Below are 16502 nucleotides of genomic sequence, written 5' to 3'. Positions count from 1 at the left end.
ACATATTAGAAATCATCAGGCCTTCCTTCTCAACTATGAATGCAGATGAACTATTTATACATTTGTTTAAATTAGGACTATGAAATAAAATGTCATTTGTCCACTTATTAGTATTTGCTTTCAAAAAGATGCAAACTGTGGGCTGGAGAGATAGATCAGCAGTTAAGAGCACTAGTTGCTCTTGCAGAGAACCCGGATTTGATTCCCAGTACCCACATAGAGACTAATAACTACCCATGACTCTAGCTCAAGGGGAATCTGATGTCCTCTTCTGACTTCTGTAGACATTACATGACACAGGTGCTCTTACACACATGTAAGCGGTACACTCGTACACATAAACTAAAAATAATAAATAAGATATTTTTAAAGAGATACAAACTGAAAATATAATACATCAAGTTGCTAAAGATGTAAACAAGGATTATTTATTGATGGGAACATATATTCAGAAAGTATAAACTGAGGTTAAATATGGAACAAAATAGTATTAGGAATATTATTATTTTAATTTTTGAATTTTTATAAGAATATTGATTTTAAATATTTTTAAATTAATCTAGTAGGATGAAATTCTGAGTATTTATCAAATCTGCTTATCAAAGGAGGCTAAACCATGTTGAAAAGATAAGTAAGTATAAAAATGTGCGTAATTTTAGGCATGTGAAAACCTTGCTGTGTTTGGAGGGAGTTCATAAAGTGATGTTTGATATTTGAATTAGGATCACTGTTCACTTTTTAAACATGAATCATTTGTTTTTTTCCCAGAATAAGTGATAATATTTTAATGTTGAAGGCAATGTCTCCTTCTGGGTCAGCACAACTGACACAGAAGTTTGGATTATCCTTCTGACTTAATTATACACCCACACGTTTACAAGATAGAAAATGAAGATGTCAGGAATCCACATTACTCACTCTGGTTGTGTAGGCAGCTTCTGGGTCATCTTCTAGGACCCGCGAGAGTCCAAAGTCAGAAACTTTGCACACCAAGTTACTGTTGATCAAGATGTTCCGAGCAGCAAGGTCACGGTGAACATATCCCATGTCTGAAAGGTACTTCATGCCAGATGCTATACCCCGAAGCATTCCCACCAGCTGGATGACTGTAAACTGGGCATCATGTTTCTGCAAAGCATACCCAAAGTGCACCTAATGAAAGTTGGTTGCTATAACCTAAATTAATCCTTTTACTTTAAAATTTCGTATTTTTTGTTAAGACGACCATATATATATATATATATATATAAGTTGAAACTAGCAAGATCTGTGAACAAATGACCAAAATGAATTCAAGAGTAACACAAATTTGATCGTGTCTGCGTTACCTAGTACAGTATCATATACTCAGAATCAAGTTCAAAAGTAGCGCCATCTTGATCTTTATATAATATATAAATTCCTCAGAAACACTGAGGGTAAAAATTAAGAAATTAAATAGATACATGATACTCTGACGATTTCAAATTCATATTTACTTGACTGGATTTCATTCTTTTCGTAGTTTCAAATGTTTTATAGATTTCTTCAAATAAGATAGACACAATTTTTTAACCATCACCATAAATATTTAGCTAATTTGTAAAAAGGAATTTATTGAATTTTTTTGATTTGGCCTGACCATTAATTATAGCGCTTGAAAGAGAAAGCTGGGCTGGAGAGATGGCTCAGCAGTTAAGAGCACTGACTGCTCTTGCAGAGGACCTGGGTTTCTAAAACTGTCTATAACTCCAGTTCCTTTTCTGACCTCCATGGGCATTGCACAACATAGGCACACTTACACACATACAGTCAATACAATACACATAAAATAAAAATAATAAATAAAATATTTTTTTTAAAAAAAGAGAAAGCTGTGGGAGAAAATGCTCATAGAGTCCTGTATTGAGAACCTTTCCAAACCATTTGTATCTAAATAGTAATATTTAGGTTATAAGATAAAATATATCAATATAAAATTTTACTTACACGTAAGAAACTGTCCAAGGACCCATTCTCCATGTATTCTGTGACAATCATTACTGGCTTACCTAGACATAAGGTAAATTATAATAACTATCAACCAGAGAGCATATATGTTTACTTTTACATGTCTACTGAACACTTAAGAAACTTTTCTGTCCTCCAAATTTCACAAACTTGTAATACAGATAACATGCGATTAAAAAAGTATAATGTAAAAAATGCAGAAGACTGGTTTCCAGAACAAAGGCCTGTGATGTACTGTATCTAAATTACCTTATTTCTTATAGTTTTCCCATATCATAAAATATCAAAATATGCCTTTTCCTCTTTTAAGCTGCTGCTTAATTATTTTAACAAATTGAAATATCTTGCCTTCAACCTCAGCCTCCCAGTTTTTGTTTTTGTTTTGTGATAAAATACACTGATGCCAAGCAACCTATGGGAAAAGGGATTATTTTTTAGCTCACAGTTCCAGGTTACTGCCCATGACTGATGGAATGTCAAGAGAAAAGGAACGCATGCATACCAGCACTCAGCTAACTTTCTCCATTTTATGCAATCTAAGATCCACCTCCTTTAAGGCTGAGTAATCAAGACAATCCCCCACAGATATGACCACAGACCAATATAATCTATATAATTCCTCTTTGAGACTCTTCGCAGGTGATTCTAGATTTTGGAAGGTGAAAATGAAAATTAACCATCATACTGAGGACTGTCAAGAATTCAGAGTACATTTATCCTGTCTATAGTGGTTATGGAGCCTTGTGTTGGTTATTCCCTTGTGCTGGTGAGTCAGACACAGGTAAATCCAATTTCTCATCTTCAAGGATATAAAAGATTGTTGTAGAAAATAATTCCTGACAAAAATTAAAATCTTTCTACTTACATTCAGTTAACAGTTTGGAATTTTAAGAACGATATTGTGTTTGAAAGGAAAGTAAACTTATAACTGATGTTATCAGTAATTTCTAATTAACATTTTTCAAATAGTTGAACTTAGAATATGCTCGAATCATTGAGTTCAACACTGATTGTATTTATATAGCAATTATTATGTGTAAAATAGTGGTTAATTTTATCTGTACTAATTTATTATCATCTTCATCATACACAGGAAAAAGTTGAGAAGCTGTGATTAATTTACTTATGTCAGGCACTTTTCAGGCTATGAAGTCAAACATTTCAACCTCTACACACCTAAGCTGTCACTGATGTAAACACTGACTACATAAGAGAGCTTCAGATCCAAAGATGCTAAGTATGCTATATATACAGAGGCACACAGAGGATAAGTTCTCTGGAATAAGTGAAGACTTAGTCAGCTGAAGCTTGTTGATTCTATGATTGCTTTGTGATACAATGACATTGAGCACCATAACATTTCAGTTAGTTGTTACAGTATTATACTATATGAACACAGCTGAAATATAACTATTGATGAATTGTGGTTAATAGCTAGCAACATAAATAATAACTGGAAAAATAATAAACATTTCAAAAAGAAATGTAGAAAATGAGGATTTCTCAATTCACAGAAAATATTGTTAGAATAATGTAACATTTTAAAATATTTTATTTACTATTTTTATTATGTGTATGAAGGAGTGTTCTGCCTGCATGTAGGTAAGTGCACCAGCGTCCTGCAATGACGGCAAAGGTCAGAAGAGAGCACTGGATCCCTAAAATATTTTATTTACTATTTTTATTTTATGTGTATGAGTGTGTTACCTGCATATATGTAAGTATACCCATGTCATTCAGTGCCCAGAGGTCAGAAAATGGAATTGGATCCCATAGATGGAGTTAGGATGGTTGTTAGCCACCATGTAGATGAGGACCATTGAACTTGTTTCTCTGAAAGAGCAACCAGTGCTCTTAACCAGGGAGCCATCTCTCCAGCCCCTAATGTAATATGTTTTAGTTACATAATAGATTGCATACTCAGTCACAATAGCATCCCCAGGCTTTAGGTATATGCATTGTTCCCATTTCATTCCTTCCTTTTTGGAGAGCACTATGAATTTTAACAACTTAGGTCAGGAATCAGCTAGTTGTCACATAATCCTTCACACAGCTCTCTTGTTTTAAAGCCTTCACATATCACAGACTTACTTCTCTTACTTTATAGTTTCTATGTTGTTTTCATGGCAAAACTTCATGCTACAAGAGGCAAAATCTGTCCTCTTCCAGGTGTAGAAGAACCAGGTTAAGTCGAACTAAGGGTTCTTGAAAGTCCTTGAGCATAGACTAGGTGTTCACCAAACAACTGTGCTTATCTAACTGAAGAACAGTTATATACTTTCCTCTGTAGAATTCTCTCGATCACAGGGTTAGTATGCCTTTTTTGCTTAATGTTCTGTCTTCTCCCTACTCTGTTTTTCCCCCCTACATTTATTAATTTTAATCATTTTAATGGTATGTTGCATCTCTTTTCTTATAGTTTTACTTATTTTGTTATTTTGAGAGATGCTGTCATGTAGCACAGGCAGGCCGTGAATTCACTATGTAGCACAACCCAAGGATGAACTGATCCTATTCCCTTCTGCTTTCTCAGTGCTGGATTGCAGGCACAACACCCCATTCATCTGGTGATGGGGTTTAGATCCAGGATTTTGCTCATGCTACAAAAATACTCTACCAACTGAGCTACATTTAAAGCTAATATATCATTTTGATACTAGAAATTAGCTTCCTTTTTTACACATTCCTTTTGGAGATTAAAAGTCTATCCTGTTAGTGAATTACAGAATATTATCATGAAGGTTATCCTTATTACACTTACAATTTCACTTACAATTACAATATATCACAGGAATTATTTAATTAATTATTAAGCTTTTAAAATTATGCAAAAGTTCTGAGACAATGTTCATATATATTAAAATCAACTGAAACACTGGTTTGCATCAATGTATTGATTTATTTTATTCATTAGTTACCATATCACTATATTTCTTTGCTCTAGCAATATCTAAAGAATTACTTTAGTCAAAACCTTGATCCTTCATAACTTGCTTCTTTCAAATTCTAGCTAAAGTTTAGTTTGATAGTCTTCAAGAAGAAGTGCAAGATTTGGTGCGTGAGTAATGGCTTAATGGTTAAGAGCATACACTGCCCTTTCAGAAGATCAGAGCTCAGTTCCTAGCACTGATATCAGACAACTCACAACTGCCTCTACTTTTAGCTCCAGGAGGAAAAGATGCCTCTGACCTCTGGGGGCACCTGCACTAATGAACACATAATCACACATATATACATAGTTAAAAATAAAATAAATCTTTAGAAAGAGAGAAAGAAATGTAAGATTTACTTGTGCCTTAGAAACTCCCATCTCTTAAGCTACTTTGCTTCCAACCCTGTCCTGCAGTAAAATGAATACGTGAATGAGCTAATAAATGAATGGAAGAAACCCCACTCATTCAAGCTCTGTTCAGATCATTATCAGTGTCTGTGCTCCTTCCTAATACAATTCTAGGGAGAATAATATGCTACCAAACTAGAGTGCATGCCTCAAAAGCAGTCAGAGGTACTCTGTCTCATTCAGTTACTGCATTTAACTCAGATCACTGCTTATCACTGATTTCCTCTGGCACTCAGCCTTATGGCCATTTCATTTCTCATTAGCATGTCTAGTAAAATGTTTGGCAAGGGAAATGAAAGTAGCTGAAAAGTCAAACCAGTCAATTAAGCTATAGCCCCATGACCATTCAGAAATCAGATCAGGCTGCCTTTAACACTGCAATTTATGTATTTGTAAACACGTCAGTTAAGATGGGCAAGTCTGAAAATGTGCTTTGCATTAAGTTCAAAGATTCAGCAATCCAAATGTACAGACACAGAATAAACAGTATCACAAATATCCTACCTTGGAAAGCAATATTTTAACTTAGAATTTCCTTTGTAATCTCGATAAATGTTTAAGAAGAAAGACTCTGGAATTGTGGTGAGAATTTGTTGTAACATGCATCAAGTGTAGTGGGAAATGATTCACAAAACACCAGCTCATCTACACATCATGCCTTGTGTTGGTACTCAAGTTTGCATCTCCTTCCTGTGTATGTTATTCACACATGGCACAACTTGTTTCCTGGAGTGTATATCATTCATCGTCACAAAGGACTCCAAAATGTATTCGGATGTATGTACTAACCTCAGTGGATGCGCTGTTGTATAAGGGGTTGAATGTATCTCCACCAAAATTGAGCAATGGCAATTTTGTAGTGGAGTTTTACTTTTAAGTTGGCTTATGAGTGTAGAAAAAAATGATTTTTCACAGTTACAGACTAAAGGGAGGCAAGTCAGTCTGCTACAATCAGTTCATTTCTCCCTCCCCCCAAGCTATCCCCAGTAGCTAAGAGATAGTATAATTCATTTAATTGCTGCTTGATGCCAAGAACTATGATTTAAATGTCTAAGAATTCCAAGTTAATCCCTGGATTTTAAGCACCACAAACTTCTTATCCACAATTTCTATAAAAAGAAGAGTAGGATGATGTGGCATTATCATTTATAGCTAAATTGCCTTTACAAATTTCAAATGCTATTTCATAGGTATAAATATTTACATTCAAATGTGTAAATATTCATCATCAATAGTAAAATACTTTAAAACTGTTTAAATTTAGTTTATTTTCTCAAAGGAAATGCTAGTGGCCCCAAATGCTAATTGTGTGTCATGCTCTGCATTCATTCTTTGGTTTGTCTTTAATAGGGGAGAGTGTGAACACCATCTCCATCTCTATCTTCAGTATCAAAGACTATGTAGAATTTTCCTCATTTGGGAAAATTGCAGAAGTCAGCACATCCAAGTGTAATCAATAAACCTCATCCTGGAAAACCACCTCTGTGGTCATCAACTCTCCCCTACCAGGGAAGTATCATTTTCTAACTTTAAATACACTGTCTATCTGTCTGTCTGTTTGTTTTGAGACAGGGTCTTGCTATGCATTCTTGGCTGGCCTGGTACTTGCTGTCTTGCCCAAACTGGCCCTGATCTCATAGCCATCCTCTTGCCTCAGCTTCCTGAATTTCTGGGGTTTCTGGTATGTACCACCTTAAGCACACTTAAGTGTGATTAATAAACTAAAAATCATTTTTTCTGACCAGTACTCTTTTAGCAGTATAAAGAAATAAAGAAATCAGAGAAGAGGAAGAAGAAAGAGGAGTAGGAAGAGGAGGGGGAGGAGGAGGAGGAGAAAGAGGAGGAGGAGGAGAAGAAGAAGAAGAAGAAGAAGAAGAAGAAGAAGAAGAAGAAGAAGAAGAAGAAGAAAATTTGAACAAATTTAAAAAGAAATGCTTTGTACTATTTGTAAGACATAAGACAGACTTATATTGGTTTTGATGCTTAAAATTATATATAGACTTTACATGCATATAATTAACAGATAGAAATATCATTAGACCACTATAAAAACACAAGGTGAAATTTCTTGATTCCATTTAACCTGAAGCATTCTAGTGGTACATGTGTTAATGAAGCAGAGGTCAACATCATTTATGAATAGTACCAATTCTGCCGACAATCAGTGAGCAACTGACAGTTGAAGAGACTATGTTATTGGAGTTTGATTAAGGATGATCCATGCTTACAATATATAGGCTGGGAAACACTATCTACTCTGGCACTACCTTTATGACCACTCTAGCCATCTTAAGACACTGAATCTCTACATTCAGTTGATACTATAGTTTACATGTTTTCTGTATTTTTTTTCATTTGTTGTCATGTGTGTTTATACACGAATGCATAAATGGACACTTGGAAGCCAGACATCAATGTTGTTGTGTTCCTTTATTGCATTCCACCTTTTTTTGAGAAAGAGTCTCTTACCTGAACTCTGAACTCAGCAATTCGTCTAGACTGGTTGACCAGCAACAAGCTCTGGGGATCCACCTGTCTCCACTTGCCCCGTGCTGGGGTTACACTTCTGCCTGCTGCCTGATTTTTACACCGGTACTGAAGATTCAAACCCAGGTGTTCAGACCTGCACAGGAAGCACTTTAGACCCTGAGCTATCTCTCCATTCCTCTAAATTTATATATTTTCTACATATGATATGCTAATACATTAAAAAATTTAGTTTATTTTCTGAAGCTATTGTTCTTTTTATCTACTAATGTTGCAAAAGCCTGACATTATTAAATATTAACCCACTTTTTCATTCTTAGAATAATATAACTTGAGTATGATGTAATGTCTTTTTAAATTTTTTAAATTAATTTGTTAAGTTGTTTTTTGTTAACCTCTCTTTTTTTCCATTGTTATCAACATGGTTGATATTGTGCTATTTTGTGGTTATTAAAATTTCTCCTGCATTATAACGACTTGCTATTTTTTCTGATATTTGTATTGCTTGGTATTAATGTATTTCTGTCCTCATAAGTTAACAGTATTTTTTCTTTCCACAAACACCAATGTAAGACCCAGATTATTCATACATGTATTAAGCTTCTTCTTTTAAGAAAATTACTTTATGTATAACCTGATGCTCTTTAAAAGACAGTTCTCAGCTACCTGTGAATCATGTTCTAACCAATTGTATAAGATGAATTTAATCTTTCAAAAGTACCAGGAAACCATTCCATTTATATAAATGAGGATAATATGCAAGGATTTCCTTTTATAATTCAAATGTAGCAATTCAGGGGGAAAAAGAGAAAGAAACAACAAAGAAATCTTTAAATAAGTAAAACATTCTCTTCCTTATTTTTTCTACCATTTATTGAACAGAAGTTTTCCCAATTTTGTTGGCACAGTTTTTACAATAGATGAATTCACTCATTTTACAAATTTGCAATCTTGAATGCATGAAAACAACGTGTCATTAGCATTATCTAAATTTGCTATTCCTACAAATTATTCCCATAATTAAAATGAAATAGATGCATGCACATACTCTCTATTGAGAAAAATGATAGGAACGATAGTACTCTCAAGGCAAACTCAAAAAAACCTTATTTTTTCTTTTAATTCCTAGAAAATAATTCAAGGGAAATTTTATCAATCATATTCAGTAAAATTATTTCTATTCTACTAGGTAAAATTCTGCCAGTAGTAATTATTCCTGGAGCCTGAACATCATTTAACTAATGGTGTGATGGCAGAAATATCAAACATTTGCTAAATTCAAGTTCTATCCTTTTGAACTCCAACTAAAATTGGTAACACATGTTAGTCCCTAGCTCTGAGCAGATTGTGCCCCAGCTTTCTGCTACTTTGAAGATCAGAGAGTATATCACCTTCTCTAGTTTAAGGCCATCAGGCCCAGCGTGTACCATTTACATTGTTTATGGCTCAAGTCAAATAAATGAAAAAGTAATGATTATATAATAAAGTTTCTCAAAATGATCTGAAAATGACACATTATATAGATCGAGTGGTTCCAAGCATACAATTAACAGCAATAATAAAAAAGGATGAACTTTAAGCCAAAAAGAAAAACAAAATTGTTTTCAAGAATTTCCTGCGGTATACCCATTAACTGGAAGTCTCCTGCACTCAAACAGAAGTGATATAATATAATATTGTATAATCTCCTCTGTCTGATATCTAAGTATCTGAAAACATCACAGTACTGTTCATTCTGTCTTCCACATGAAGAAGTATCTGTAATGATTTGATTTGCAAAAGGTTTCACCATGAAGAAGGTTGGCACAGAATTTGATTTCAGATCCACTTGTTCCTAATTTAAATCTAGTAGCTTGGTTTTCCTTTGTACATACCATTTTGTTCATCAAACTGTAGGTTCCACATCACTATGTGGTTGTGTGTATGTGTACATGTGTCTCTTGTTGTATGTAGACGGATTGCTTTAGAAATCAAATACTTCTACATAATAAAATGGGGTAGAATAAGTAAATTCTTTTGGCAACAGATTTGTCATATATATTAAATGAAACATATTAAGTTGATTGCAAGAAGTTTCTATTTCCCCTCTGCTATTATAGGGTGCCAGACTTACAGCTTTTAAACGTGCCACTGAGGAGTTCAAAATCTAATTCTAAGCCGACTACTCTATTATGTTTACAATGTATGCAATGGCTGGATTTATAGAGTCAGATTTGGCAGCTTCTTACATACTTATTTGACCAGGGAGATATATCAAATTTAGAGCTTTCATTCTAAGAAGGCAGTTGTAATCGACACTAGAATGTTGCAGAATCAGACTTGAACAAGATGTTTAACATATACTACCTGCAATTTTTTAAGACCCTTGGTTTTCCTAAAACATTTATTTTTTTTTCTATGTGTTTGTCTTGAAGATTGTTTTAGATGTTTTATTGGTTATCTTAGTCCATACTTTTTTTTCATTTTTGTACATAAAGAAATGTTGTTTTCATTCAACAAATACATTCATAGGAAACAGCATCACCTAATGGGTTGCTTTTGCTAACATAACAATGGAAACAAAGGAAGCAATTCATGAAGAATAAAACTATAGAACTTATCACTAAGCTTCAGTTTAAACCTAATATATTGCTTAAGAGTGACATTTACTCATTTCTTTTTCCTGCGGGTGTTGGAGAATTAGCTAATGATTTTGTCCAAGTTAAAATATTGACATTTTCTCTACCACTTCCTGGGGGAAGCAAGTAGTTCTGTAATTGAATTTCTTTGAATAATGTACTCAATTTAAAGACACTGAAAGTTTATTAATAGAACACTGCTCTCCCCTCCCTTCCCTTTTAACTACCCTCCTTCCCCTCTCTTCTCCTCTTCCCCTCCTTTTGTCTGTCCTCCATTTCCCCTCTTCCCTTTCCTCTTTCTTTCCTTTCCTTTCCTTTCCTTTCTTTTCCTTTCCTTTCCTTCCTTTAATTAATTTTTGATTCCTTAGACAACAGAAAATTGGGTCACATATTGTTATTTAAGCTCAAGCATAATCATATCCATGCCGTCCTTGAGATCTTATATCTTGTTTGGAGTGGTTTCTAATTTCTCATTTATTTATTTGTGTGTGTGTGTGTGTGTGTGTGTGTGTGTGTGTGTGTGTGTGATATGTCACTGTGTACAAGTATACATATACTGAGGCCAGAGGATAACATCTGGTGTACTCCTTTATTGCCTTCTGCCTTATTCCCTTGACCTAGGGTTTCCACCTAACCTGAAACTCCACATCTTGCCCGGCAAAGCCCAGCAATCCTCCTGCCTCCTTCTTCCCCCTTAGCACTAGGTCACCGCATATGTAACCACCCTGGGCTTTCCACATGGGTTCTGGGGATATGAACTCAGATCCTTATGCTTTCATAGCAAGTGCTCTTACACAGTGACTCATAGCCCCAGCCCCTTGGTTTAAGTTTTAATAGTAATACATTAATTCAAACATTTTAGAAACTTGAAGGATGCTTTGCTATGATCAAGTTGTTAGGGAGGATTTGGGGGAGATTTTCAATAACCAAGAAATGAAATAGAAAAGCAGTAGGTGAAATATTAAGAATATAACCAGGACCAGCGGGATGACTAAGGGAGAAGGAGCTTCCAAGCCTCTACCTGAGGTGTATCTGTGGGACCCACATTGTGGAAAGTGAGAACCAACTCCTGTAAGTTGTACTCTGATCTCCACATACATGCCATGGCACACATGTGCCCATGTGCATGCATACACACACACACACACACACACACACACACACACACACACACCATCTGTAAAAATGTATTTTTAAAAACCTTGAAACCTGGGCTGGAGAGAAAGCTCAGCATTTAAAAGCACTGGCTGCTCTTGCTGAGAATCCAAGTTCAACTCCCAGCACCGACATGGTAACTAACAACTGTTCGTAACTCCGCTTCCAGGGGATCCAACACCCTCTTCTGACCTACACAGCCATTGCAAGACATGGATACACTAACCTATGTGCAAGCAAGGCACTCATACACATAAAATACAAATAATAAATAAATTAATAGAAAACATTGAAGCCTATTTTTCTCCATTTTGCGGGTAGAGCTAAAGTGGAAAAAAGCAGTTCTCAACAGCTGTAGCAACTTCTACTTGGATAAGAAGCTTATGCTTTGCAGTTGTTTGTGAGAATGTCAAAGAGACATCATCAGTTCTAATGCACCATGTAGCAGCAACATGCAGTTACACACTGCAAAGACAAGACCCTGACAGGTCCTTTGTGAAGGAAAATGGGAAATTTTCATGGTGAAAATTGAGAGAAAAATGGCCACATAAGTACAAAGGGATTGTCTTTCCCCAGTGAGGCTCCAGATCTGAAGGGCAACCATTGGCTCAGGGTGTCATGGTGATATTAAATGACTAAATAGCATTGAAATTCTAGTGAACCATGATCCTATTATTTGAAAACAGTATGTTCTTTCCCTAAAGGAGGAATAGAACCACTTATACTGCTATTAGTATTTTCAGTAACTGTCCATTTTAAAATTAGCAAAACATATTTTATCAACAAATATTTCAGTATTAATATTAATATGACCTGTTTGCTAAGAGTGCAGAAGGAAGAAATACCTACCCACAAGATTTAACATGGTTATGTTGTGTACATTTAAATTATTTCATTGTTAAGGTCTTAATTCTACCCCTTTTCATAGGAAAACTCAAAAGGAAATCAAAGTATTTTTCAGTTATACCATGTTCTTGTGCAGAAGGAAATACCTTTTTAGCTACACTAAAGTGAGAGGAGTCACCAGTGCCATTTGGAGAGTGCTGCATGTAACGTTAAAGAAAAATAACATTGTACAAAATATAACAAGTAATGTCTGTTGAACCATAGAGCATGGAAATGTGGTGCCAATGAATTACCCCTGAAGGATGCCAAACTCTCTGCCATATGTTGTCTTTCACTGTACAGAGTCTGTTGCCAATTTCACTTATTCTTCATCCTGTACTCCAAAATCTTGAGAAAAAAAATATTCTCAGAGGATCCTCAAGAGGTTTTCATTGGGATTGAAGCCAAAAATCACAGATCTGCCTCACAGGATCCCTTTAGCCTGGCTGGAGAAACCATCATGGAAATAAATTCAGAGCTCTCTGATGGCTCTGAGCCAGAGCTTCTTCCTAGCAGCCAGGAGCCCACCAGAAAGCCGAGATGAGAGCTATCTGAAATCCACAGAAAGCCCAAGAGAGGTCTTGGGCTCTGAGATTCCCGATCTTACCACTCAGAAGCATTCTCAAGATTCCTATAATTCTCCTAATGGCGGGAGGAAGGCGACGGGGCACAGATATGAGAGTGAAATTCAAGCTTGTGAGCAATACAGGAAAAGGCAACTATGTGGGAGTCAAAATCTAGTCTTTTCTGCTGCTCCACCTACCAGATGGTTCTCCACAATTCTCCTCAAGACAGTCTTGTAATCAGCATATGTCTTAATACTCCAAAGCCCAAAATTTTTATTTCATTTAATTAATTTATTTGTTTCTGTTTATTTGACTGTTTTTTTTTTTTTTTTTTTTTTTTTTTTTTTTTTGACTTAGAAGAGTGCTGTCATTCAACCACCTGTCAGAGAAATACATGTTAATCCTAAACACATCTTTTGGATGGAACCAAAGCTACTTGTGATCAAAATATCAAAATTCTCAAACGATTGAGCTTGAATTTACATAATATCTGCTTGGCACAAACAAAAGCAGGGCATGTGATTTTACTTACTTTTAGTGACAACTCCTTCCAATCGGATGATATTGGGGTGGTCAAACTGCCCCATGATGCTTGCTTCTCCCAAGAAGTCTCTTCTCTGCTTTTCTGTATAGCCCACTTTCAGGGTCTTGATAGCCACTGAAATCTCTTTTTTTGAAGGAAGCTTTAGACGACCACTGCAAACCTCTCCAAATTCACCTATTAGAAAAAAAAAGACCAACAAAATGTAAGGAAATTTACAATGAAAGTCATGGGACTAGGGAGATGCCTCAGTAGGTAAAATTCTTTCAGTGTAAGCATGAGGACTTGAGTTTGTATCCCAAGCACCCAGGTAAAAGCCAAGAAGCAGCATATATCAACCCCAGAGCTAAGAAAGCAAAGAATGGGAAATTCCCAGAGCTTCCTGGCCATTCAGTATAGCTAAAACTGTAAATTCCAGGTTCTGGGAGAGATGCTATCTCAGGAAAGATATCAGGTATAGAGAAGATAGAAAAGAACACCCAACGTCAAGCTCTGGTTTCCTCATGTGCACATACAGATGAGAATACCTATACACAGATGTGCACAGAAAGGTATACACCATACACACACACACACACACACACACAATCAAAAGGGAGTAACTCTTCAAGTAAGTCATTTAAAATATCTATGTTTGGACTTCTAATATGTGTTCTGTAAGGCTAAAAATTCACTGGAAGACAATAATATAAAACTGCCTAGGAAATCCCAGGTTATTCGTGGGCCTGTAAGAAGTCCTACATTTGTTAAGGTACCATATCATGAAAATGAATATAGAAATACAAGATAAAAATAGAAAGAAATATCTATTAGACTTTTCACCCCTTGTTCTAATAACTAACATTATTTTAAGGTTATCAGCGGACTAGCACAAATATTAGGATTGAACACTGAATTAATTTCAGATGTTTTAAACTATTCTATTTTACTATGAGGGCCAATTTGGCTATATACTCAACCTCACTGAAAATGAGACTTGAGCATCTGCTGTCAATTCATTTTACTGGAATATTGGTTCATCGTATTACTGAGACACTAGCTATAAAATCTCTTGCTTCTGGGAGAACAATAATATAACAATATCAAATGAAGCATAGCAATGCTGATCTAAAGAGTCACTGTAGAAATATTCTCTTAGATGTAATGTCCTCAATAAAAATGTTGTCTTGATGGACAAATAATCCAAAAATTATTGAACACAAAGTATTGCTGATTTTAAATGTTTTAGTATATCTGATGTAAAGTTGCCTCGAACTAGATGGACACTGCATGGTTATTGATAAGATTCACCAATCACACTTCCAATAGATACTAAACTCCATAGCAGAAACATTTTCCATATAGTTCTCCGTTCTCAAGGCTGACAAAACTGCTAAAAAATAGTGCCACTTACAGAATGACTCTAATAGCATATGGACTTTTAGATCTGTTTTGTACTACAAAAGCTTAGCTTGTAATAACCAAAGAGAAGGCTTAATTCTGAAATGTTCTTGAGTTAATTGCAATATATGTGTATATAGATAAATGATAGATAGATAGATGATAGGTAGATAGATGATAGATAGATAGATAGAAGATAGATAGATAGATGATAGATAGATGATAGATAAATCTGTTGATATTTTTGTGTCAGTATGAGTTTTCTGAGTTTCATTCTCTGTGTGTCAGCCTAAAAGACTGAGATGATTTTCTACCATTTTTGGATTTTTTCCCCAAATAAGTGGTTTGACCCACAAAATAGTAGGATGTCCTATTGATTTAACAGATCTATGACAACAAATTGTCTACCTCTCTTTAGGAAGCTTTAACCTCCTTGAGTTCACCTTTCCTCAGGAATCCAATCTTGCCACTGTTGCCAAAGCAATGACTGATGCTGTACTTTGACAAAGCCAGTTAAAGCCCAGAGCAAAAGGTGGAAATATTCCTTAGCTGGTGAGAATTCTGCGAATGTCATGAAACAGCCACAGAGGTAAGGGTGAGCAAGGAAGAAACAAACCTTGCTTTTGAGGAAGCAGAGAGAAGATAACAATGTTTATAGCTGTAGTGTTCATTGGGTTGGAGGAACTAAGGAGCAAAATTTGAAAAAATCATCTGTTTTTGCTAGATTCAAGTCAGAATATATTATTATAGATGTGGGAGTATTAGGGGAAGGAGAAATCACACTGCAAAGTTAGAGTTTTAAGCAAGAGTAAGGGTTTCTTTCCTTTGACAGGGTTATCTGAACACTGCCAGGGAGCTCCAGTTCCATTTGTGTAAACATCTGAGAAAGCTACAAAGAGCCATAATGAACTTTAATTTTCTGAAAAAAGTGTTCTGCCATTCTCATGAGTCAACACAGTACAAAGGATCATGTTTTAAACTCAGATGCCATAACCACTTAGTAACATATCACTTGTCAGTTTATAGGAGGAATAGTAGAGAGCCACGGTTAAGAGCCTGAATCTTGGAGCCTTCTGTGTGGAAACAAATTCTTGCTCTGTTACTTATTTTTGATCAGAAGAGACTGCCTTAATCTCACTGTATCTCTGTTTCCTTATATTTTAAATTTAATTTTTATTTTATGTGTATGCGTGTATACCCTGCAAGTGTGCAAGTATACACGTCATGCAATGCCCATGAGTAATAGACAGTTGTTAGTCACTATGCGAGTGCTGGGAATTGAAACCACGTCCTCTGTAAGAGCAGCCAGTGCTTTTAACCACTGAGCCATCTCTCCTTATCTTAACATGGGTATATCAATTTTGCTCAGTTTATAAAATCATTATATAGTTTAAGACATTAATGTGCACGAGGCATTTAAAACATTGTCAAGATGTAGCAAGTAACATTTAAGTGTTAGTCACTATTTCTCTAAGTTCAGACTCCTCTTAATGAGTTGAAAGTAACTATCCATTCCTTGAGTGTATCAGTTAGAACAAATA

The 16502-nt window shown here is 35.3% G+C and overlaps 1 protein-coding gene and 1 non-coding gene across 3 annotated transcripts in view; both read right to left on the bottom strand.

Annotated features, from left to right (window-relative positions):
* Epha3 (EPH receptor A3) overlaps positions 1-16502 on the bottom strand; it is a 362443-nt gene that overhangs the window by 42427 nt on the left and 303514 nt on the right. For both annotated transcript variants that reach the window (XM_008832240.3, XM_008832239.3), the window contains exons 11-13: positions 13573-13758; positions 1969-2030; positions 919-1128 (exon numbers count right to left, since the gene is read on the bottom strand). In XM_008832240.3, coding sequence (XP_008830462.1) covers positions 919-1128; positions 1969-2030; positions 13573-13758 — 458 coding nt within the window. The remainder of the gene's footprint in view (positions 1-918; positions 1129-1968; positions 2031-13572; positions 13759-16502) is intronic.
* LOC115070221 lies at positions 6680-6846 on the bottom strand. Its single transcript, XR_003849417.1, has one exon. It is a non-coding gene; the product is annotated as a U1 spliceosomal RNA (small nuclear RNA).

This window comes from Nannospalax galili, unplaced genomic scaffold, assembly GCF_000622305.1.
Source record: "Nannospalax galili isolate Female #2095 unplaced genomic scaffold, S.galili_v1.0 scaffold293, whole genome shotgun sequence".
Classification (NCBI taxonomy): domain Eukaryota; kingdom Metazoa; phylum Chordata; class Mammalia; order Rodentia; family Spalacidae; genus Nannospalax; species Nannospalax galili.
The sequence above is the reverse complement of the archived record's forward strand: the minus strand, read 5'-3'. Positions and strand labels throughout refer to the sequence as shown.